The sequence below is a fragment of the Rhinoraja longicauda genome, chromosome 16 (genome assembly GCF_053455715.1).
Source record: "Rhinoraja longicauda isolate Sanriku21f chromosome 16, sRhiLon1.1, whole genome shotgun sequence".
In the NCBI taxonomy this organism is placed as follows: Eukaryota; Metazoa; Chordata; class Chondrichthyes; order Rajiformes; family Arhynchobatidae; genus Rhinoraja; species Rhinoraja longicauda.
In genome coordinates, this window is record NC_135968.1 from 15,462,695 (window position 1) to 15,484,963 (window position 22,269).

The 22,269-nt window shown below is 51.1% G+C and overlaps 2 protein-coding genes across 3 annotated transcripts in view; both read right to left on the bottom strand.

Annotated features, from left to right (window-relative positions):
* Positions 1-333: 333 nt before the first annotated feature.
* On the bottom strand, positions 334-11,339 carry arhgap19 (Rho GTPase activating protein 19). Its single transcript, XM_078412781.1, has 12 exons — positions 11,326-11,339; positions 9,829-10,082; positions 8,347-8,427; positions 7,452-7,661; positions 6,700-6,923; positions 6,204-6,290; positions 5,506-5,571; positions 3,732-3,923; positions 3,348-3,443; positions 2,299-2,415; positions 1,494-1,568; positions 334-523 (listed from the first exon to the last, which is right to left on the bottom strand). Exons 1-12 carry the CDS (start codon positions 11,337-11,339, stop codon positions 473-475), a joined length of 1,467 nt encoding a protein of 488 aa, XP_078268907.1. The 3' UTR covers positions 334-472.
* Positions 11,340-12,141: 802 nt separating this feature from the next.
* Positions 12,142-22,269, bottom strand: part of slka (STE20-like kinase a) — an 81,437-nt gene continuing 71,309 nt past the window's right edge. For both annotated transcript variants that reach the window (XM_078413280.1, XM_078413279.1), the window contains 4 exons: positions 20,894-21,082; positions 20,070-20,195; positions 18,710-18,823; positions 12,142-18,171 (listed from right to left, as the gene is read on the bottom strand). In XM_078413280.1, the coding sequence (XP_078269406.1) occupies positions 18,025-18,171; positions 18,710-18,823; positions 20,070-20,195; positions 20,894-21,082 (576 nt within the window). In that variant the 3' untranslated portion in view covers positions 12,142-18,024. The remainder of the gene's footprint in view (positions 18,172-18,709; positions 18,824-20,069; positions 20,196-20,893; positions 21,083-22,269) is intronic.

Genomic DNA, 22,269 nt, shown 5'->3' on the forward strand with positions numbered 1-22,269 from the left:
GACAGAACAATCTTGCTTCTCTTCCCAACACTGCCAGGCCTCTGCCACCACAGCCAGCCTTTGCATAGGTAAACCTCATCCTGGATGTTTCTGCCGTTTTTCAGTATAAACACCGAATGAAGGGAGTTGGGAGTATTGTGGACAGAAGCATCCAATGTACTGACAGTCCATTATTAAAATGTTTTTAAAAAAAATCCAAACCAGCAGATCACTTTCACTCACCACCTCCACCTGCTTACCTCTGTCACTTTTACCCAATCCGTGCATCCAAGCACAGCGTAGCACAGATGAGCCAGTCTCATGACATTCAATCAAGCCAGTTTCATCCCAGATTGTTTAAAATTTAACCAGTTTCTTTCCACAGGGAACCACTGCTATAACGTCATTGTAAACACTCAACAATTCTGTCCATTAGTGGTTGTCCCGAAGCTCTCGGGCGAATCTCCACGGCGCTGTCAGAGCGACACTGAGGCTAAATTGCCGACTCCTGCGTTACAACCATTCGATTTCTTCTCTGCGACGCCTGAGGTTTTAATGGATAAAGGAGATGTGCATCAGCCATGGCAGTAAAGGGCGGTGCTCTAAAACTCCCGCATCACTGACACTAATGCTGGGAAGATACGATTATTAACAAGATCAGATCATCAGCTCCAAGTTATAGCCACATGGGGTTCAGTAAGGAAGTGACCACAGTATGACAGTGTGTATCACAGATGTAAAGTTCAAACTGATACAAGGGCCTTAAACCTAGCTTATGTGAAAACTTGGTCATCCACTCTGTTCCACTGTCTTCCAAAACGTCAGCACACATCCCCGCATTCCCTCATCTGCCCCAGTAATCACATCCTCATTTGTCAAGCACCATTTCCCCCCTCACTTATCCGTGCTGATTCTGCTCAACCATGTTATTCATTCCAAGACGTCTCTCTATTGCCTCGTCTCCAACATTTTCTGACAGGTTCCTGCCTTCTCTCTTTTTTCTTAAATACTGGGGACACATTTGTGATTCTCTGATCCCTGGGAAAATTCCAGAATCTATAGAACTTTGAAAGGTGATCACAAGTTAACCGATGAGATCCTCCTTCACTGTGACAACATTCAGGGATTTGGAATATGCTGTCCTTGGGATCATCAGCCTGGTAACAGGTGATATCACCATGCCTCTCACACAGTGTGCTTCCCACCACAGCCCCAAACATCCATCCTCTGGATCTCCAGATAGAGGAGAGGTTCACAAACCCTCACAGATTCCTCCCCTCTAAACCGGCGCAAACCCATCTCCCTGCCAGGCCTCAGTTGTTCCACGTCTGCATCTCTCCAGACCCAGGACACCTGGCACCGGTGGCAAACCCCTTGCGCCCTCCAGCTCCGCACGATTAGATGTGCTGCAGGAGCATTGGAGAGGTGGCTCACTGAAAGGGCAGCCTTGATGTTAGCTAAACATCTGCACAGATCAGGGACATAAGGCTTTGGTACAAGTCAGATCACTTCACCTTCTCACTGAGGATCTCATCTGTCGACTTGGATCGGTTGTGACTGAGATGCGGCGACATCAGTTCCAGTGGCCTCTGAAAACAAAGAGTGGGAGTGAGACTGGAAAAGCCTTTACTCTCTTCCCTGGAGCACGGCAGCAGTGCTGGGAATGACCAACTTTCACTGGGATATGGTGGGAGACCTTCCCCACCTCTTAAACTGCAATATGCCACAGAGCTGTGATATTCCCCCAAACCCCAACCTTACCCATCCTTGCCCCCTTCAACCCCCCAGCACAGCTCTGCCCCCACACTGCCCCTCCACTCCCACACTGCTCCTCCATTTCCAACTAGACAGTGATCCTGAGCTGCCATCTATCTTATTGGAGATCCTCGGACTATCTAATCGGACTTTACTGGACTTTATCTTACATAATACCTCTATAAGATCACCCCTCCTCCTGCGCTCCAAAGAATAAAATCCTAGCCTGCCCAACCTCCCTGCAGCTTAGGCCCTCAGGTCCTGGCAACATTCTCATCAATCTTCTCTGCACCCTTTCTATTTTGACATGACATTGTATGCTCAATACTCAATAACCTGTCTGATGAAGGCCAGCGTGCCAAAAGTCTTCTCCACTGCCTTATCTATCCACGATGCCATTTTCAGGTAACCATGGACCTGCACTCCTAGATCTCTCTACTCTGCAACACTCCCCAAGGTCCTGCCATTCACTGAAGACCCAGCCCTAGTTAAGACTTTGCTGGCAGTGCCATTCCCCATGAATGAACAGTTTCCATCCAACGATGCTGTTGTGGAGGAGCTCACCTGAGCCAGGTTCTCCTTGCCCTGTGCGGCCTGGTGTTGACAGCTCGGCGTGGCCACTCCAGCTATTGGCATTTGGCTCGTCCCGTCTGGGTCATGTTGACCACCTAACACTTTACGCTGCCGGAATGAAAGCACAGGTTTAGTACATTGCCTCGGTCTCTCTGGCCCTTTCACTGGGGACACACTGCGTCAGGGACATCCTGACCCTCACACCGTAGGGGCAGCTGTCGTAGACCACCTGCATCCAGTCACTGAGCCTCTCGAGAACCTGCCCAGGCCACCCCACCCCTGGCTGCAGCTAAGGTTTTGCCATGAGATACCTATTTACATGTCGCAGAATACTCTGCTATTGCACAAGGACACGTGTTTGTCAGAAACCTGTCCACAAACTGTGGCCATCACTGGCTGGGCAAGTCTTAATTGTCCTGATTGTGGATAGGCCATCTAGTTCAACCAGTGCAGTCCTACTGGTGAAGGTGCTCTCACGGTTAAACGGCACTGCCAGGATTTAGGCCCGGCAACAATGCAGAAACAGAGGCGTTTCCAGAATAAGACGGCCTGCAACTTACTTGCAGCTAATGGTGGTGCGCCTGTAGCCCTTGGCATGCTGGCAACGGGAATTCTAGAGATTTACTAGCCTCTGTCAGCCAGTCCAACAGTCAGACATTGCAGCAGTGGGCAGTCACTCGTTCTGCCGGCCTTCAGTCAGTCATTCAGACATTCAATTATTCATTCATGTCATTTGTTATTCAAGGGCTGGGAAATTCTGGTCGAACCGCACTTAGCCACCAGCTTGGGTCACGTAGCGATGGCTGAGTATAAGCTGACAGTGGAACAATGAGCTGGAATCAGTTTGTCCTGACCTTTGAGGACATAACAAGACAACCTGCGTGGTCATGACTGAAACCCACCCTGTCCGGTTCCAATCCGGTTCACGGTACCGGTCACAGCTGCCCTCTGCTCCGTCCACAGGAACGCTCAGTTATCAGCAGGGGGATTGCCTGGAGCTATAGTCCACAGTTTACGACTGTAGCATGGGCTTCACTTACCTTAATGAGGCCTCCAAATGTCCGTGAGCGCACGTGTTTCTTGGTTCTGGGCGAAGCGAATCCATCAGGAGTTCCAGAAGCCGAACCTTTATTAAACTGCAGGAGGCAAGAAACATTCTGGTGTTAACAGAGACGTGGGAGTAAGAACATCGCAGCGAACAGCACTAGGGCAGCTCCCACCCATTCAACACTCCAGCCATCGAGTCACGCAGCAGAAAAACAGGCCACCCGAACCCAGCACCCAGGCCTGGGGCAGGCTCTCAACCCCAATTGTCGGTGGTCCACCCACCACCTTTACCTCTCCCCACATGCTGCTGGACCCACTGAGTTCCTCCAGCAGTTAGTTATTTGCTCCAATAACAGAACCCTTTCTCCCACTCCTACCTGTCTCACAAGCTTCTTCTTCTTGGCAGAGTCCGGCATATTGCTGACATGTTTAAAGAGTTCCTTCAGGGCTTCCTCCGTCCGCTGCTGCGTATCTTCACGTCTCAGTACCGAGTGCAGCCGGGACCGCTTCGCCCCCTTCACCGAGAGCAAGTCCGGGCAGTCTGGCACGGGCAGCAGGTCCAGGTCATCCTGCACAGAAAGGGCAGCGGCTGACACAGCATCACCCCCAACACTCACACACTGACTGGCTGACACAGCATCACCCCCAATACTCACACACTGACAGTGGCTGACACAGCATCACCCCCAACACTCACACACTGACAGTGCCTGACACAGCATCACCCCCAACACTCACACACTGACAGTGGCTGACACAGCATCACCTCACACTCACAGCATCACCCCAACACTCACAGCATCACCCCCAACACTCACACACTGACAGCATCACCCCAACACTCACACACTGACAGCATCACCCCAACACTCACACACTAACAGCATCACCCCAACACTCGCACACTGACAGTGGCTGACACAGCATTACCCCAACACTCGCACACTGACAGTGGCTGACACAGCATTACCCCAACACTCACACACTAACAGCATCACCCCAACACTCGCACACTGACAGTGGCTGACACAGCATTACCCCAACACTCACACACTAACAGCATCACCCCAACACTCACACACTAACAGCATCACCCCAACACTCGCACACTAACAGCATCACCCCAACACTCACACTGACAGTGGCTGACACAGCATTACCCCAACACTCACAGCATCACCCCTACACTCACACTGACAGAATCACCCCAACACTCACACACTGACAGTGGCTGACACATCACCCCAACACTCACAGCATCACCCCAACACTCACACACTGACAGCATCACCTCAATAGACAATAGGTGCAGGAGGAGGCCATTCGGCCCTTGGAGCCAGCACCATCATTCAATGTGATCATGGCTGATCATTCTCAATCAGTAACCCCCCCCGTTCCTGCCTTCTCCCCATACCCCCTGACTCCGCTATCCTTAAGAGCTCTATCTAGCTCTCTCTTGAATGCATTCAGAGAATTGGCCTCCACTGCCTTCTGAGGCAGAGAATTCCACAGATTCACAACTCTCTGACTGAAAAGGTTTTTCCTCATCTCCGTTCTAAATGGCCTACCCCTTATTCTTAAACTGTGGCCCCTTGTTCTGGACTCCCCCAACATTGGGAACATGTTTCCTGCCTCTAACGTGTCCAGAGCGTGGTTAGAATCTAAACACTTAATCGCCAAAGCATGGAGGGCTACAGAGTGCAGGTAAATGAAATTAGTAGAGGGTTGGCATGGACATAGTGGGCTGGCATGGACATAGTGGGCTGAAGGGCCTGTTTCTGCGCTGCATGACTATGACATGAAAGGTTCATTTTTGATTAATCTATCTCGAGGCAACGGACTTTTCTTTCTGTACCAGAGCTGGCCACTTATGCTGCAAGTCACAGGTGAACGGGTGGGTCAGTGAAGGTGTTTGGCATGCTGGGCTTCATCGGTTAGGGAATCATGTTGCAGTTGTACATATGTCCCGGGGTCTATGGACAGCTTTGGAAAAACACGACTCCCACATGCGGCCAGGGAGCTTGTAACCACTGTCAGCTCCAACCTCAGGCTACTGGCAGAGACCACAGCTGTGGCATGTCCAGCTCCTACCTTGCCAGAGGTCTCGAGTGGGCTGTGTATGCTCACAATAAACTAATTGCGTCATTTTACCTTGGAAACTGCAACTCTGGAACCTGTGAACTGCAGCCTGGCGAGTTCTCGAATGTACGCTGGTGCCTACAAAGACAGACAGGAATGTTTAAATGCCTCACACATGATTATAAATAAACTAATGATTCCTTTGGAATCTGAATACTACACTACTAACAGCTTCTCTTTCTAATCTGGAAGCCTTCTAATCTGTTTTTGCACTTCTTAATCAGAGGCTGCTGTAAACCCACCGAAGACATCGAGACCCTCGCCCTGGTTTTACAACCTCTCAGCAATACTGCCTCAGGTTCACTTGTGTAAAATTATCTGTAAAAAAGACTGCACCTTTTACCTCCCCTGCCAGTGCTTGCCTCAGCTCTAGCTGAGGCATTGCCCCACCGCGGGGAACACCCATTATTACCCTGTTTGCCCCCACAGCACCCAGTCCTCTTCGAGCCCCAGTTAGCTGGCCAGCTCACTCACCTGAAGCAGACACGTACGATGTTGCAAGGTACTGCAGGTGTACCTAGAATCATACAGTCATACAGCATGGAACAAGCCATTCGGCCCAACATGTCCACGCCCACCATGATGACCCATCTAAGCTAGTTCCATTTACCCATATCCCTCTAAGCCAGGCAGACATGGTCAAATAATATTTTTAATTGCACAGCCTGAGACTCATTGACTGAATGCTGCAATGTGTTGCATTTCCTTACCCGAAAAAGCTTCTGAGAATGTTTAATCAAAAAAGACACGCCGTTATTGAGCTTGGTGATATTCTCTTGGAGGTCAGCAACGACCATCTGAGAGGGTTGGAGAAAGGTCAAGAGAATCAGGAGGAAATAAAACTGAAGATCAGAGACCATAAACAACAAAAATATAATCAATGTGCAACTTTTGCCCAAAGTCTTCCAACATTGAAGTTCACAAGTTAGTTAGGTGTATGTATGAGAAAGTCATCAATAAACAGATAACAAAGAACATCCCCTTTGGGAAATCTGCAAACATCTAGATTCGACCCTGGAGATACTTGTGTTTTTAAAAAAACATTTTGATGTGGTTCATCAAGAAATTAGGCTAAATGTGCGTGCTTGGTCTAAAAAATAAAATGATAACATAGAGCATAGCGTGTGGCATTAGGTATCAAAGCACGTGATGTGTACAGGAGTAATGACAAAGGATGAGGCAAATACTGGAGCAATGTCTACTTACATTCTTTGGCCAGAGAATATGTGGGGCGAACATAAATGCCAGGTTGGAGGCGGACATCTTGTTCTTGTCCTGCTGCTTGGCAGTGTGGTACAGCAGGTCCAAGACCAACTTCAACAGGTTACGGCTGACGGACGGCAGCAACAGGAAGAGCAGCTGGAGCGCTTCAATCTGCCGCTCCTTGTCAGGGACGGTCTGTTTCCCCTTGGTGTCAAATACCATCAGACCTATTGCCGAGAGAAGCAGAGACATGGTAGCTGGATGGTAGAACAAACCGACACCAGCTATGACAACACAATCCACAGTCTAAAAGCAAAACAAGCCCAGAACCGCAGGTCACCCGATGTAGCCCAGCATCACCAGTAACTGAAGTCGATTCAATTCAGATATAAACCTTCCATTTTGTCTTTTTACTACTTTACTCTGCCCAGATCCTAATTCCACATGACACTGGTTCTCAATGCACCATCAGTTTGCCCCTTAACCTCCCACATCTCCCCTCAGCAGAATCCACTCCACTGTTTACCGACAACCCTGGCTTTTCAATGTGCTAATGCACTGGCTACAGCAAACAATTAGGTTAAAGCCTTGGCCTTTAATGATACTTAACTGGTTAATATCACTGCAATTTAACATTTCTAGGTTCGGAGAATGTAACAGTAACACTAGCTTGGTACAATAATTCCCATCACATCCAGCCCACCGCTGCCTGCACATGTCCACATGCCCCTAGCACACATGCCCCTGTGACGTGCCTGCTATTTTGAGGTGAGCATTGTAATGCCTGTGACTGAGAAGTGTATCTGGAAGCTCCCCAAGGAACATTTTCAGCAGAGTCGCTACATCGTTTGGATGAAATTCCCCAGCGTCCAGATCGATGTCCATCCCGCTGTTTAAGGCTTCCTTCAGACACTGTTGCCGCAATACATTTCCAGGAATACGAAACAGGCCCTCCACATGCAGATCTGTGAAGAGGGTGAAATGTAATGGGCATGAGAGGCCGAGTGTGAAATGAAGACAAAAGGAAGGGAATAGGCAGCTCTTTCCATATACCCACCACCCTCTGTGTAAAAAGGTTGTCCCTCAGATTCCTATTAAATCTTTGCTTTTCCCACATTAAATTTATGCTCTCTTGTTCTTGATTCTGCTACCCTGGGAAAAAGGCTGTGCACTCAGCCTATCAATTCCCCTAATTATTTTATACACCTTTATAAGATCACCACTCAAGCAGTCCTGTGCTCCATGGAATGTGCTCCTAGCCTGCCCAACCTCTCCCTATAGCTCAGGCCCTCGAGTCTTGGCAACATCTTCGTAAATCTTCAAACTGTTATGAAATGCTGAGAAGCCGAAGCAAATTTATGAACAGTAGTGACTGATGAAACATTATTGTCAAGGTAGCAGAACTGAGTACTTAATTTAATCCAGCCTGTGAACTGATGTGGAGGCAAGAACGCAGAAAGACTGAAATATTGTAACGGCAACGTGCCAAGAGACAAAACCACAGGAGCAAAAGGCCCATGGCAGATAGTGCAGAGGCCAGTGCTGGGGCAGAAATGGAAGCAGAAAAGGGCCGGCCAGGGAGAAGGATGGTGACGAAAAATAGACGGGGATGGGAGGAAACCGAGCGGACATTTTGAGGACTGGACTTACGTTTGTAAAGATATTCAATGAGCTGATAAATCTGAGCGATGCCCTCTTCTGTCAGCGGAGCTCCAAACACAACTCCCTTCACTGAAAATGAAGAGTCAAAGGTCACCACTTGGTTAGAAACATGGAAAATAGCTGCAGGTGTAGGCCATTCAGCCCTTCGAGCCTGATCATCCAAAATCAGTACCCCGTTCCTGCTTTTTTCCCAATATCCCTTGATTCCTTTAGCCCTAAGAACTAAATCTAACTCTCTCTTGAAAACATCCAGTGAATTGGCCACTGCCTTCTGTGGCAGAGTATTGCACAGATTTACAACTCTTTGGGTGAAAAGGTTTTTCCTCATCTCAGTCCTAAATGGCATACCCCTTATTCTTAAACCATAACCCCTGGCTCTGGACTCCCCCAACATCAGGAACATTTTTCCTGCATCTAGCCTGTCCAATGCCTTAAGAATTTTATGTTTCTGTAAGATCCCCTCTCATCCTTCTAAATTCCAGTGAATACAAGCCCAGTCGACCCATTCTTTCATCATGTTAGTCCTGCCATCCCGGGAATTAACCTGGTGAACCTACGCTGCACTCCCTCAATAGCAATAATGTCCTTCCTCAAATTAGGTGACCAAAACTGCACACAATACTCCAGGTGTGATCTCAGCAGGGCCCTATACAACTGCAGTAGGACCTCTGCTGCTATACTCAAATCCTCTCGCTATGAAGGCCAACATGCCATTTGCATTCTTCACTGTCTGCTATACCTGCATGCTTACTTTCAGTGACTGATGTACAAGCACACCCAGGTCCAGTTGCACCTCCCCTTTTCCTAATCTGACATCATTCAGATAATAATCTGCCTTCCTGTTCTTGCCACCAAAGTGGATAACCTCACATTTATCCACATTATACGGCATCTGCCCACACACCAAACCTATCCAAGTCACCCTGCAGCCTCATAGCATCCTCATCGCTGCTCACACTGCCACCCGGCTTTGTGTCATCCGCAAACTTGGAGATGTTATATTTAATTTCCTCATCTAAATCGTTAATATATTTTGTGATTTACTGGGGTCCCAGCACTGAGCCTTGCGGTACCCCACTAGTCACTGCCTGCCTTTCTGAAAAGGACCCGTTCATTCTTACTCTTTTCTTCCTGTCTGCCAACCAGTTCTCTATCCATGTCAATATCTAAAAGAGATGCTGCCTGACCCGCTGAGTCACTCCAGCAAGTTGTGTCTACCTTCGATTAAAACCAGCAACTGCAGTTTTCTTCCCTACACATCTTTTCAAAAAAGTGAATCTAGTTTTGGGTCAGATTCTACTCTGAGGCAGACCCAGAGCCACACAAGTTGATATGAATTGTGTTTTTCAAGACTTGCTAATGGGATGATTTTTTTAAACATTTATACTGCTAGGATGAACACATATAATTACCAAAGTGCAGTCTTGAGAAAGCAATGAGCAACCGTTTGATCAAGGGTCTGCCACTGACCTTTGCGTTTCAGGAAGTTGAAGGAGCGGAAGAATCCGGCGTTGGTAGGTAACTTGGGCTCCTCCTCGCCAATGAGCTGTGCAAACTCTGTGCCAGGTAGGTCAATGAGACGGGTAAGATTGCTCACCACCAGCTCCAGAAACACCCCTGGCTTCTCGTGACGAAGCTTTTCCACGAAGAAGTCCGGGTCAAATATGATGGGCTTACTGTGAGGCGATGGTTCAGTGCTGATCACAATATTACAGGTGGAGTCCCTGTGCAGGCAGACACACATATCGGTTATGTCACTGAAGCCATGTGTGACGAGAATAAAAAAAAACAAAACCCAAACCAGCTGGGGTGCAGGGGGCAGCAATGTTAGGGGGAGGGGGGATTGGGGCAAGTGTGGGGGGGGGGGGGGGGGGTTGTGGGGGGGGGGGGTCGACCCTTGGCAGGGCCATTCTCTGGCCCCAGGCTTTGCACCCACTCTCCCAAACCCCCTGCATCCTTAATCTCTCAAGCTCCATCCTCTCTTCCCTCCTTGTTCTCACCCTCCACCCTGCTCTCCCCCTCCACTCCTCTCCCTTCCTGCACTCCCCCTCCACCTTCCCTCTCCCTCCTCCACCCACTCTCCCCCACCCTCTCCCTCCTCCACCCACTCTCCCCCACCCTCTCCCTCCTCCACCTACTCTCCCCTTCCCTCTCCCTCCTCCACCCACTCTCCCCCACCCTCTCCCTCCTCCACCCACTCTCCCCCAACCTCTCCCCCTCCACCTTCCCTCTCCCTCCTCCACCCACTCTCCCCCACCCTCTCCCTCCTCCACCCACTCTCCCCCACCCTCTCCCTCCTCCACCCACTCTCCCCCACCCTCTCCCTCCTCCACCCACTCTCCCCCACCCTCTCCCTCCTCCACCCACTCTCCCCCACCCTCTCCCTCCTCCACCCACTCTCCCCCACCCTCTCCCTCCTCCACCCACTCTCCCCCACCCTCTCCCTCCTCCACCCACTCTCCCCCACCCTCTCCCTCCTCCACCCACTCTCCCCCACCCTCTCCCTCCTCCACCCACTCTCCCCCACCCTCTCCCTCCTCCACCCACTCTCCCCCAACCTCCCCCCCTCCACCTTCCCACTCCCCACCCTCTCCCTCCTCCACCCACTCTCCCCCAACCTCCCCCCCTCCACCTTCCCACTCCCCACCCTCTCCCTCCTCCACCCACTCTCCCCCAACCTCCCCCCCTCCACCTTCCCTCTCCCCCCTCCCCTACCCTCTCTCTCTGCTCCACCAGCTCTCCCCCTCCTCTCCATTCCCGCACTCCCCCTCCGCCCCACTCCCCTCCTCTCGATCTGCTCCCTCCTCCACCTCCTCTCTCCCCCACCGTCTCTCCCACCTCCCCCCTCTCCCCCATTCCTCTCCCCCACTCCCGACCCCCTCTACCCCCTCATCCCAACCCCTCTCTCCGTGACTGTCTCCCCACTCCCATTCTCTCTCTCTTCCCTCCACCCTCTCCCTCTCTCACCCCCGATCCTCCATCTTTGCACCGGCCGAGCAGCCGTTGGTCGCGCTGCGCTCCCATTGGTGGATTTGAAATCGGCGCCATTACGCGGGGGGCGGGGCAGGGCTGCGCGCGGCCACGAGCCGCCTCAGCGCACCGCGCCTGCGCGCCTCCGCGCACTGCGCTCTGGGAAATGGAGTCCAGTTTGTCCCCATCCTCATCTAAAACTTCCCCACCCCTCCCCTAAACACACCCCACCCCTCCCCTCCCCTAAACCCACTCCTCCCCACCCCTCCCCTAAACCCACCCCTCCCCTAAACCCACTCCTCCCCTAAACCCACCCTTCCCCCACTCCTTCCCCACCCCTCCCCTAAACCCACCCCCTCCACTCCTTCCCCCACCTCCCCTTCCTCCACCCCTCCCCCTCCCCCTAAACCCACCCCTCCCCTCCCCTAAACCCACCCCTCCCCTCCCCCTAAACACACCCTCCCCTTCTCCCACCCCTCCCCTTCTCCCACCCCTCCCCCCACCCCTAAACCCACCCCTCCCCTAAACCCACCCCTCCCCTAAACACACCCCACCCCTCCCCTAAACACACCCCACCCCTCCCCTAAACACACCCCACCCCTCCCCTCCCCTAAACCCACTCCTCCCCACCCCTCCCCTAAACCCACCCTTCTCCCTTTCCCTTCCCTTCCCCCTCCCCTACCCTACCCCCACCCCTCCCCTTCCCCCACCTGCAAAATTCTCTGGGTCACTTGAGAATTTCCCACCGAGTGCTGAATACGAGGGAGATCAGCTTAAAAATAAAACCATGCTGAGAACCAGTTATTTGCAAGAATCAATTTATTTACAATTGTAAATATTTCCACACAAAGTTTGATAGTCACCTTATGTAGAAGATCATATCCACATAAATAAGTTTTCTTCATGGTTTAACAAAGGAAGCCCTAGATATTAAAACATTTAATATATAAAGCTGTAGCAAAGCCTTCATGTGTTATAGTTACAATCAGAAATATAGACACTAGTGACAGTCTAACATCCTGGGAGTCCAGGAGGTAGGATATGTGAGGAACCACAGACGTTAACCTCTGCTTTAATAAGGTTGATGTTAGAATTAGTTCAGCAGTGTGCTGCCAGATCACAGCGACACACAACCTGAACAGCCAAGATGTCAGAAGTAAAACAAAATTCTGTATCAGTTCTGCAGAGGAGATCACGGTTATTTTGTGGGAAATGTTGCATGGAAACACTTGCTTTAACTTGTAAATGACAAACACTGTTTAGAAGTGAGTCTGTTTAAAACATTTCGCAGATAAGCTTCCATTTTAACATGTGTCGTCACAATGAAACCTATTCTACATCGACCCAGATCTGTGCAACGTGGACTGGGGCATATTGCACAGTACTTGGTACCCCGTCTTTGAGGAGAGGTTTATATTTTTATAATAGAAGAGAGACAAACTATTTTAATTTCTCATGAATACTCAAGGTTTAGACGGATATGGGCCAAACGCAGGCAGGTGGGACTAGTGTGCGTGGGGCATGTTGGTTGATGTGAGCAAGTTGGGCCGAAGGGCCTGTTTCCAAGCTGTATAACTCCATGATGAGGGAGGATGGGGGAGCAAAAAAATGAAACACTTCAAATACTCCCAGTCAGTAACAGAATGGATTAAGGAGAGAGAAAAGGTCCTCAGTACTATAGCAGTAAATATTCCCAGGGCAGAGAGAGAAAAAGTTGGATACAGATTAAAGGTGCTTCAACTCAAAACCATCCAACACAGAGGTACGGTCAGAGTTATACACAAAGTGAAGCTTCCCCCACACTGCTGTTACATACTTATGGAGAGCACGGGTCAGACACAGAGTAAAGCTTCCTCTAAACTGTACCATCACATATTCCAATGATGGACATGTAGCGAAGCTCTCTCTAAACTTTGAATCTTTTGTGACAAGTGTATCAACAAAGACAGTATGGTTGGTGTAGTCTACGTGAACTTTAACGAGGTCCCATACGGGAGAGCAGTCCACAAATAAAATCAGGGCGTTTAAGGCAATTTGACAAACTGGATCCAAAATTAGTTTCGTTTCAAGCTAAACTCTGGTTTACACCAAAGAAAGTCACAAAATGCTGGAGTTACTCAGCAGGACAGGCAGCATCTTTGGAGAGAAGGAATGGGTAAGGTTTCAGGTCAAGATCCTTCTTCAGACTGAGGTAGTGGAGAGGGAGACTAGAGATATGGAAGGGTAAGGTGTGAAAATAACAGATCAAAGCAGACGATGATAAGAAATGTAGAATGGTTCATTGTTAGTTGAGGGGAAGGTGACTCAGAGAATGGTCTGAATGAATGAGCTGCCATACAATACAAAGCTATAGAAGTGGATACAACCATGACTTTTAAAGTCATAGTCATACAATATGGAAACATGCCCTTCATTCCAACTTGTCTATGCTGACCAAGGTGCCCCATCTACGCTAGTCTCATCTGCCCGCATTTGGCATATATCCCTCTAAATCATTCCTAACCATGTACCTGTTCAAATGTCTTTTGTATCTTTTCATACCTCTAGTTTCCCGCTCTCCTGACTCGCAGTCTGAAGAACGACCTCGACCCAAAACGTAATCTATTCCTTTTCTCCAGAGGTGTAGCCTGACCCGCTGAGTTACCCCAGCATTTTGAGTCCATCTTCATCATCATATCATCATCATCATATATATACAGCCGGAAACAGGCCTTTTCGGCCCTCCAAGTCCGTGCCGCCCAGTGATCCCCGTTCATTAACACTATCCTACACCCACTAGGGACAATTTTTACATTTACCCAGCCAATTAACCTACATACCTGTACATCTTCAAATGTCTTTAAAATGTTGTTACAGTACCTACCTCAACTACCTCCTCTAGCAGCTTGTTCCATATACCCACCACTGTCAGGTTCCTATTAAACCTTTGTCCTCTGTTTTTTGATTCCCTTAACCTAGGCAAAACACACTGTGCATTCACCCTACACCCCACATAATTTTCTATGCCTCTATAAGATCACCACTCATCCTTCTGCACTTTATGGAATAATGTTCTAGCCTGCCCAATCTCTCCCTATAGCTCAGGTCCTTTTAAAAGGCATTTGTACAGATTTAGAGTGAAACGGGCCAAATGCAGGAAAATAGGATTAGCCCAGAATGCCATCGGTGGGCATGGATGAGTTGGGCCGAAGGACCTGTTTCCGTGCAGTACAGCTCTGTGAATCTATGACTGCAGGACCTGTGGCTCTGTGGATCTGTGTTTGAGGCTGGTGACTGGCGACTGGCATGAGGATGGTGGGGAAAGCTTTAAACAGCTCATTTCTGAAACAGGTTCCATTGTGCTCGGTACCCAGGCAGTGAGATCCTGCCGTGATCAGCTTTACAGTACTGGCTTCCCAAGTTATTCACACAAAAGTAACATGTCCTGGTGGAGATGGAAAACTCAGCAGCCTTGCACTCTCCCAGTCCGGGAGGGTTCACATCACCGCAGTCTGGGGCAGTGCAGGTCAGACCCCAACTGCACAGGGGGAAATACGCACATCAGAACAAAATTTCATCCATTAAAACAACCCAAGTATATAGTGTCCGAGATAGGGAGCAGATCACAGTGGCTGTGAATTATTTGTGCAAACTGTTCTTCCACACGCTGAGGGGTGAAGGGATCAGGGGTGAACCCTCACACTGAGGGGTGAAGGGTCAGGGATGATATTGACTCTTGGCCCAAGATGGGATTGTCAGTCATATTAAAACTTACACCACACAAGAACTCCATCGACAACCCACTCCCAATCAAAAGTAGATCAGGACATTTTACTGTTAGTTCAGAGACGAAGGATCTGCATTTATAAAGGACTTCATCACATCACAGCTTTCACAGCACTTCACCCTCATTCACTGTAGGCCATCAGGGTTATTGAGCAATTCACTGGCCACCCAATAGGGTGATGGTTTTAATAATGTAGTGATGGTTGTTTAATAATTCAATGTCGTCCAAATGTAATGTTAGTTTGGTAATGTAGTGATGATGATTTAGTTAAATGATTGGCACATGGTCCAGCATTCGAACATTGACTGTGTCAAACATGCACCGTGATCCAGGCGCTGCTGTTACTCACCCAGGCTGTTCACCGGCATCTCCACAAGCAGCCAGGGCAACAATGGCAGCAGGTATGTGGGACACTCCCTCACCCTCAAACACCCTCCTTACAGCACAGCACAAGCCCTCTGCCATTTGCATGCAATGTCCAGATGTACAAACCAACCCATAAACAGCACAGAGATGGTCATTGAGTTAAGTGGAGGGATGGCGAGTTAGTTAATTGCAACAATGATCCTTAAGTTCACATGAACATAGGATCCTGAACATAGGATCCCCCCAGGGTTGCGTCCTTAGCCCCCTACTGTACTCCCTGTACACACATGACTGTGTGGCCAGGTTCAGCTCAAACTCCATCATCAAGTTTGCTGATGACACTGTGGTGGTGGGCCGGATCTCCAACAACGATGAGAAGGCCTACCGGGAGGAGGTGGCTGATCTGGCACTCTGGTGTCAGGACAATAGCCTCCTCTTGAATGTCACAAAAACTAAGGAGCTGATTGTGGACTTTAGAAGGGCTCAACATCCAAGGATGTACACGCCACTGGAGATAAATGGGTCTACTGTGGATAGGGTGAGCAGTTTTAAATACTTGGGAGTCCACATCAAAGAGGATCTGACATGGGCAACGCACATTGCCACACTGGTGGGTAAGGCAAAGCAGCGCCTTTACCACCTTAGACAGCTGAGGAAATTCAGAGTGTCTCTGAGGATCCTTCATTGCTTCTACTCTGGGGCTGTAGAGAGCATCCTGTCCGGCAACATTACAGTCTGGTTTGGGAACAGCTCTGCCCAGAACAGGATGGCCCTGCAGAGAGTAGTGCGTTCGGCAGAACACACCATGGGAACTACACTCGCCCCCCTGCAGGACCTATACATCAGGAGGTGCAGATCCAGAGCAAGCAAGATTATGAGGGACCCCTGCCACTCCAGCAACGGACTGTTCTAGCTGCTATGGTCAGGCAAACGCCTCCGCTGTCACGCTGTGAAAACGGAGAGGAGTTTCTTCCCACAGGCCATCAGGACTGTTAACTTTTATAACTCCAGGGACTAAATTTTGTCTTCTCTGTATTTACTTTATTTATATGCTGTAACTGTAATTCTTTTTTGTGCACAATCCGCAGGCATTGCCACTTTCATTTCACTGCACATCGTGTATGTGCATGTGACAAATAAACTAAACTTGAACTTGAACTTGAACTAAGTTAAATTTTGTGATGGTTTGAATAACAGTTTGGTTCTTTAACTAAATGCAGTGGAGTGAAACGCTGAACTTGTGAAACAAGCTGACTGTCCAGTGAGAGCAGTGCTTGTGACGCCCCTCGTCTGGCTCCAGTGTACCCCACAACATGTCGGGGTTACAGGGGGCATCCCATGCCAGGCCTGGTACCCCTGCCTCAACCCCCCACCCCCTCACAGGGCACCCAGCTCAGAGCCTGACTACACCTGAAGAACTAATTGATTGCAGTAACGGCAAGGATCCTTGTCCTCACTGACGGTCGGGCAGATTGCACGTGTTCAGGGGCACTGATGCCAGACTACACGCGTGTTTGTGGACACTGATGCCATCAAACTACATGCATGTTCGGAGGCACTGATGCCAGTCTATGAGTGCTTGGGGGCACTGATTTCATCAGACTACACGCATGTTCAGGGCAATGATGCCACTGGACTACATGTGTGTTCGGGAGCACTAATACCAGACTACACGCGGGTTCGAGGACCATGATGCCAGGTTACACATATGTTCGAGGGCACTGATGCCATCAGACTACACACATGTTTGAGGGCACTGATGCCATCAAACTACATGCCTGTTCAGGGGCACTGATGCCATCAGGAAGCTCGTCTTTATTCACAAAGAGACGGGGAAGGCGACGGGAAACAGGGACAGTCTAAGTCAGACCTGCAGCCTCACTCCACCACTGCTCTAATACTCAGGCCACTGCTCTAATACCCTGCAACTCCGTCGCCCACTGTCTGACAGGGTGACTGCCCGAGTGCCCAGTCACAGGGGGCACCTTGTTCCGTGCTTCCTCTGCAGGTCCATGACTGGATTAAATGCCCCACACATGTAAGAAACGTTCAAAGCTGTCAGTTCTGTTAGTTTGCTCAGAATGATGCAGGAGCTGAATGTTAACGGAAGGTTGAACTGATAACTGCTGTTGATGACTGGAAACTAGTGGACATGCACAGTGAACCCTGGACATGCAAGAGAGCAGCACTGTGGGCCGCTACACCCTCAGTGTACTGCCCACCTCTCCGGACAGCGGCTGTGGCCCAGACCCGCCCAGTGGCTCTCCCCTGTGGTCACAGGGCAGTGAAGAGTGTGTCAGAGGGTGGAATGGTGCCATTCGATACGATCACGCACCCCCAGGCTTGTTGACTTTCAAAGTGGCAAGGGATGAAGTCACGCAATTTATCCAGGGCCCCTCAACACGAGCAGCCCTTTGGTGTTAGAAAGGTTTCAGTCCAAACAGTCACATGCTGATTGTCTTCGAACTCCGAGGTGGTAGAGAGGCAGCGAGAGTCTTGCTGCGGGTTACTGGAGCAGCACTATATATAACAGTTACACTGGAAGATTACTGCAGGGCTGGTGCCTAGGACCCTGTGGAGTGCAGGCTCGGGACTGGGTAGAACTTGGAGATACGGCTCTGTGCCGAAGGGTTGAGGCATTCCGACTCCCCGCTCATCCTGAAGAAGACTTCTTGCTCCTGCAGCTTCCGAGCAAATTCTTCCTCCAGAGCCTGAAATAGTTTTGTTCAACAATTAGTGATGGAGGAAGCTTGGTGCTGGTTTTGTTATTGTCACGAGTACCGAGATGCAGTGAAAAGCTTTGTCTGCGTGCTATCCACTGAAATCATACCGTACGTGAGTACAATCAAGCCGTACACAAGTACAACAGGTAGTGCGAAGAGAAAAATACCAGAGCGCAGAATAGTGACACGGTGGCGCAGCGGTAGAGTTGCTGCCTTACAGCACATACACCAGGTTCAATCCCGACTATGGGTGCTGTCTGTACAGAGTTTGTACGTTCTCCCCGTGACCTGCATGGGTTTTCTAAGAGATCTTCGATTTCGTCCCACAGTCCAAGGACATACAGGTTTGTAGGTTAATTGATTTGGTAAAATTGTAAATTGTCCCTAGTGTGTGTAGGATAATACAAGTGTGCGAGGATCGCTGGTCGGTGCGGACTCGGTGGGCTGAAGGGCCTGTTTCCGCACTGTATCTCTAAACTAAAGTAATAGTGTGGTAGAGTGTTATTGGAGAATAGGATGTCCATACCTTCTTGCGAGGCCGGAGCTTGTCCCTCCATTCCTTCAGCTCCTGACTGTGCTCCTCATCCACCTCCTTCAGCTTGTGGGTCTCGTGTTCGATCAGCAGGTGACACTTCTCATTCTGCACCAGCAAAGAAAGTGGACAGAGACGGTCAGCGGCCCAGGCCCCTGCCTCACACCACATCGCCCAAGCCTTCAACCAACACTGCACAAGCTTGTTTGGCCAGGGATACGAGGCCAAGGGGGGGGGGTGGTACGTGTTGTTGGGCTGTGGCGAAGGTGGGGCTGGGTGAGGGTGGGAGGAGGGAAAGGGTACATGCTGTGGGTCAGGCGGTAGGGTTGGGGGTGGAGTCGGGGCCAGGGGTCTACATGTTGCAAGGCCCAGGGTGGGGCAAGCAGTGGAGGTGGGGGACTGTGGATATTGTGGGGCTGCCAGTGGGGCGGTACATGTTGTTGGGCTGGGGTGAAGGTGGGGTGGGGGGGGCATGTTGTTGGGTAGGGGATAGGGATGGGGTGTGGGACTGAGGTGGATAATGTGAGACTGCTAGTGGGACTGGGGGGATGGTACGTGTTGTTGGGTCGGGGTGAAGGTGGGGGGGAGGGCATGTTGTTGGGTAGGGATGGGTTGTGGGACTGAGGTGGATAATGTGGGACTGCTAGTGGGGCTGGTACATGTTGTGGGGCAGAGATGGTAGGGGTGGGGGTGGGACTGAGGTGGTACATTGTGCGGCTGCCAGTGGAACCGGGGCAGTGGTGCATGTGTGAGGGTGCAGGTTGCCGGGCTTGGTGTGGGGCAGGGGCCAGGGCTTGGTGTGGGGCAGGGGCCAGGGTGGGTGTGGGGCAGGGGCCAGGGCTTGGTGTGGGGCAGGGGCCAGGGTGGGTGTGGGGCAGGGGCCAGGGTGGGTGTGGGGCAGGGGCCAGGGTGGGTGTGGGGCAGGGGCCAGGGTGGGTGTGGGGCAGGGGCCAGGGTGGGTGTGGGGCAGGGGCCAGGGTGGGTGTGGGGCAGGGGCCAGGGTGGGTGTGGGGCAGGGGCCAGGGTGGGTGTGGGGCAGGGGCCAGGGCTTGGTGTGGGGCAGGGGCCAGGGTGGGTGTGGGGCAGGGGCCAGGGTGGGTGTGGGGCAGGGGCCAGGGTGGGTGTGGGGCAGGGGCCAGGGTGGGTGTGGGGCAGGGGCCAGGGCTTGGTGTGGGGCAGGGGCCAGGGCTTGGTGTGGGGCAGGGGCCAGGGTGGGTGTGTGGCAGGGGCCAGGGTGGGTGTGGGGCAGGGGCCAGGGTGGGTGTGGGGCAGGGGCCAGGGTGGGTGTGGGGCAGGGGCCAGGGTGGGTGTGGGGCAGGGGCCAGGGTGGGTGTACAAGCTGGGGGAAGTTTACCTGCAGTTGCTGTAACTCGCGGATGTTGGCGTCACACTGGAGCTGCAGGTCCCGCATCTGGTTCTCATGCTTGTGGTGCTGCTGCAGCCTCTCGTTTTTCTGCCTCTTGTCCTCCTGGCTGGCAAACTGCCCGGGGTAAGGATCGGTCAGTAATTATCTCCCAGTGCCCTCCTCCACTGAGGGCACATGTCCCTCTCTCAGGGTCAGAACCTGTCCCATAGATCTAGTGCCCATCCCACAGGGCCAGTGCCTCTACCCCAGGGCCCCTGCCCATCACACAGGGCCCGTCCCTCTCCCAGGGCCAGTTCCTGTCCCACAGGATGTGTGTGGGCTGTTTGCATGCGCAGGTTCTATCGCAACATTTAAGAAATATTAAGACACGTACATGGATAGGACAGGTTTGGAGGGATATGGGCCAAATGCAGGCAGGTGGGACCAGTGTGGATGGGACATGTTGGCCGGTGTGGGCGAGTTGGGCCGAAGAGCCTGTTCCATGCTGCGTGACTCTACGAGCACAGGCCTCTCAACAGCACAGCCTGCGGCCCAGTGGGATTGCCGGTCTGCTCTGGCCCAGTGGGAATGTCGATCTGCTCCTGTCCAGGGCACTGTGGAAGTAACTGGCAGTGGTCCCAGTCCAGTCCAGTCCTGACCCTGTGTAATGGCCTTTACAAATCTGCCCAAACACCAAGGCCTCCTTTCCCCCCTTGCCCTTGGCCATCTACCCTCTGATCCACTTCATTGCCCCCCCCCCCTCGTAGAGCCGATGGGCAACTGCTGGTTGGACAAGTGGGATGTGTCAGAATGGACAAGCACCGGAACCTCACCTGCTTAATCTTCTCTCGATCCAGCTCCGGGGAACTAGAGGAGCCAATGCGCAGGCTCTTTTTGAACATGGCCATGCGGGTCTTGGCATCACCGCGTTGGATTTTGGGCAACCTGCCTCTCTCCTGGGTTTGTCGGTTCTTCAGCTCCTCAATCAGACGTTGGTTGTATCTCTGCATCTGTTCCATTTCCTGTCAGCAAATGAAGTACGGTGATTAGTTTAGTTTAGAGATATAGCGCGGGAACAGGCCTTTCGGCCCACCGAGTCCACGCCGATTCCCTTACAGCCTATCCTACACACTAGGTTCAATTTACAATTTTTCCCAAAGCCAATTAATCTACAAACCTGCATGTCTTTGGAATGTGAGAAGAAACTGGAGCACCCTGGAAAAAACCCACACGGTCTCAGGGAGAACGTACAAACTGTACAGACAGCACCCGTAGTCAGCATTGAACCCAGGTCTCTGGCACTGTGAGGCAGTGGCTCTGCCGCTGCGACAACTGTGCCCCCCTTAGATTGGCCACCGAACAAGTGAAGTCACTGCACAACCCCTATGTGTAACGATCACAGGAGAAGATCAAAGAGGGCAGAGGGGCACAGGCTAACGGACAAGACGGGAGAAGTTGAGAGACAGGAGACTACAGAAGTTGAGAGACAGGAGACTACAGATCCTGGAATCTTGAGCAAAACATAAAATGCTGGAGCAACTCAGCGGGTCAGACAGCATCTGGGGAGGGAGCGAACAGACTACGTTTAAGGTCAGGACCCTTCTTCATGCCGATTCTGACATCGGTCTCAACCCCAACCTGTCCATCCCTCCACAGATGCTGTCTGACCCGCTGAGTTCCTCCAGCACCTACTCTGTTGGCTCTTAACTTTGGAAGTTATGCTCCATGGATTATTCTACATCTGAGGCATGTGGAGTGTGAGGAAGTAGGACAGTGTAGATTTACTGGGTTGATAGCTGGACTCCAATGGTTTTTAGCTGAGGTTTTATAAACTAGGACTTTACTCTCCCTTTACTCTCCAAGACTAATGGCTGATTTGCCAAAAGTTTTTAAGATGTTAAGGGGAATGTTAAGGGGATGAGACGTAGTGTTGATCACTTGGCACAAACGAGAAGCTAGAGACTCGTTCATTCCTGTGGTTGGACACAAGGGTCAGGAGGTGAAAAGTGAAAGGAGAGAGTTGTAATCGGTCGGGTCTGGCAGCACCTCTGGAGAACATGGATAGGTGACGTTTGAGGTCGGGACCCTTCTTCAGACAGCGGATTGTCTGCAAAAGCTCACACTGAGGGGTTAGATCTCGAGCAGAGCCTAAGACACCGCTCAAGGTTTGGTGGGAAAATTGATGTCACGCTGAGATAAGGCCAGTAAG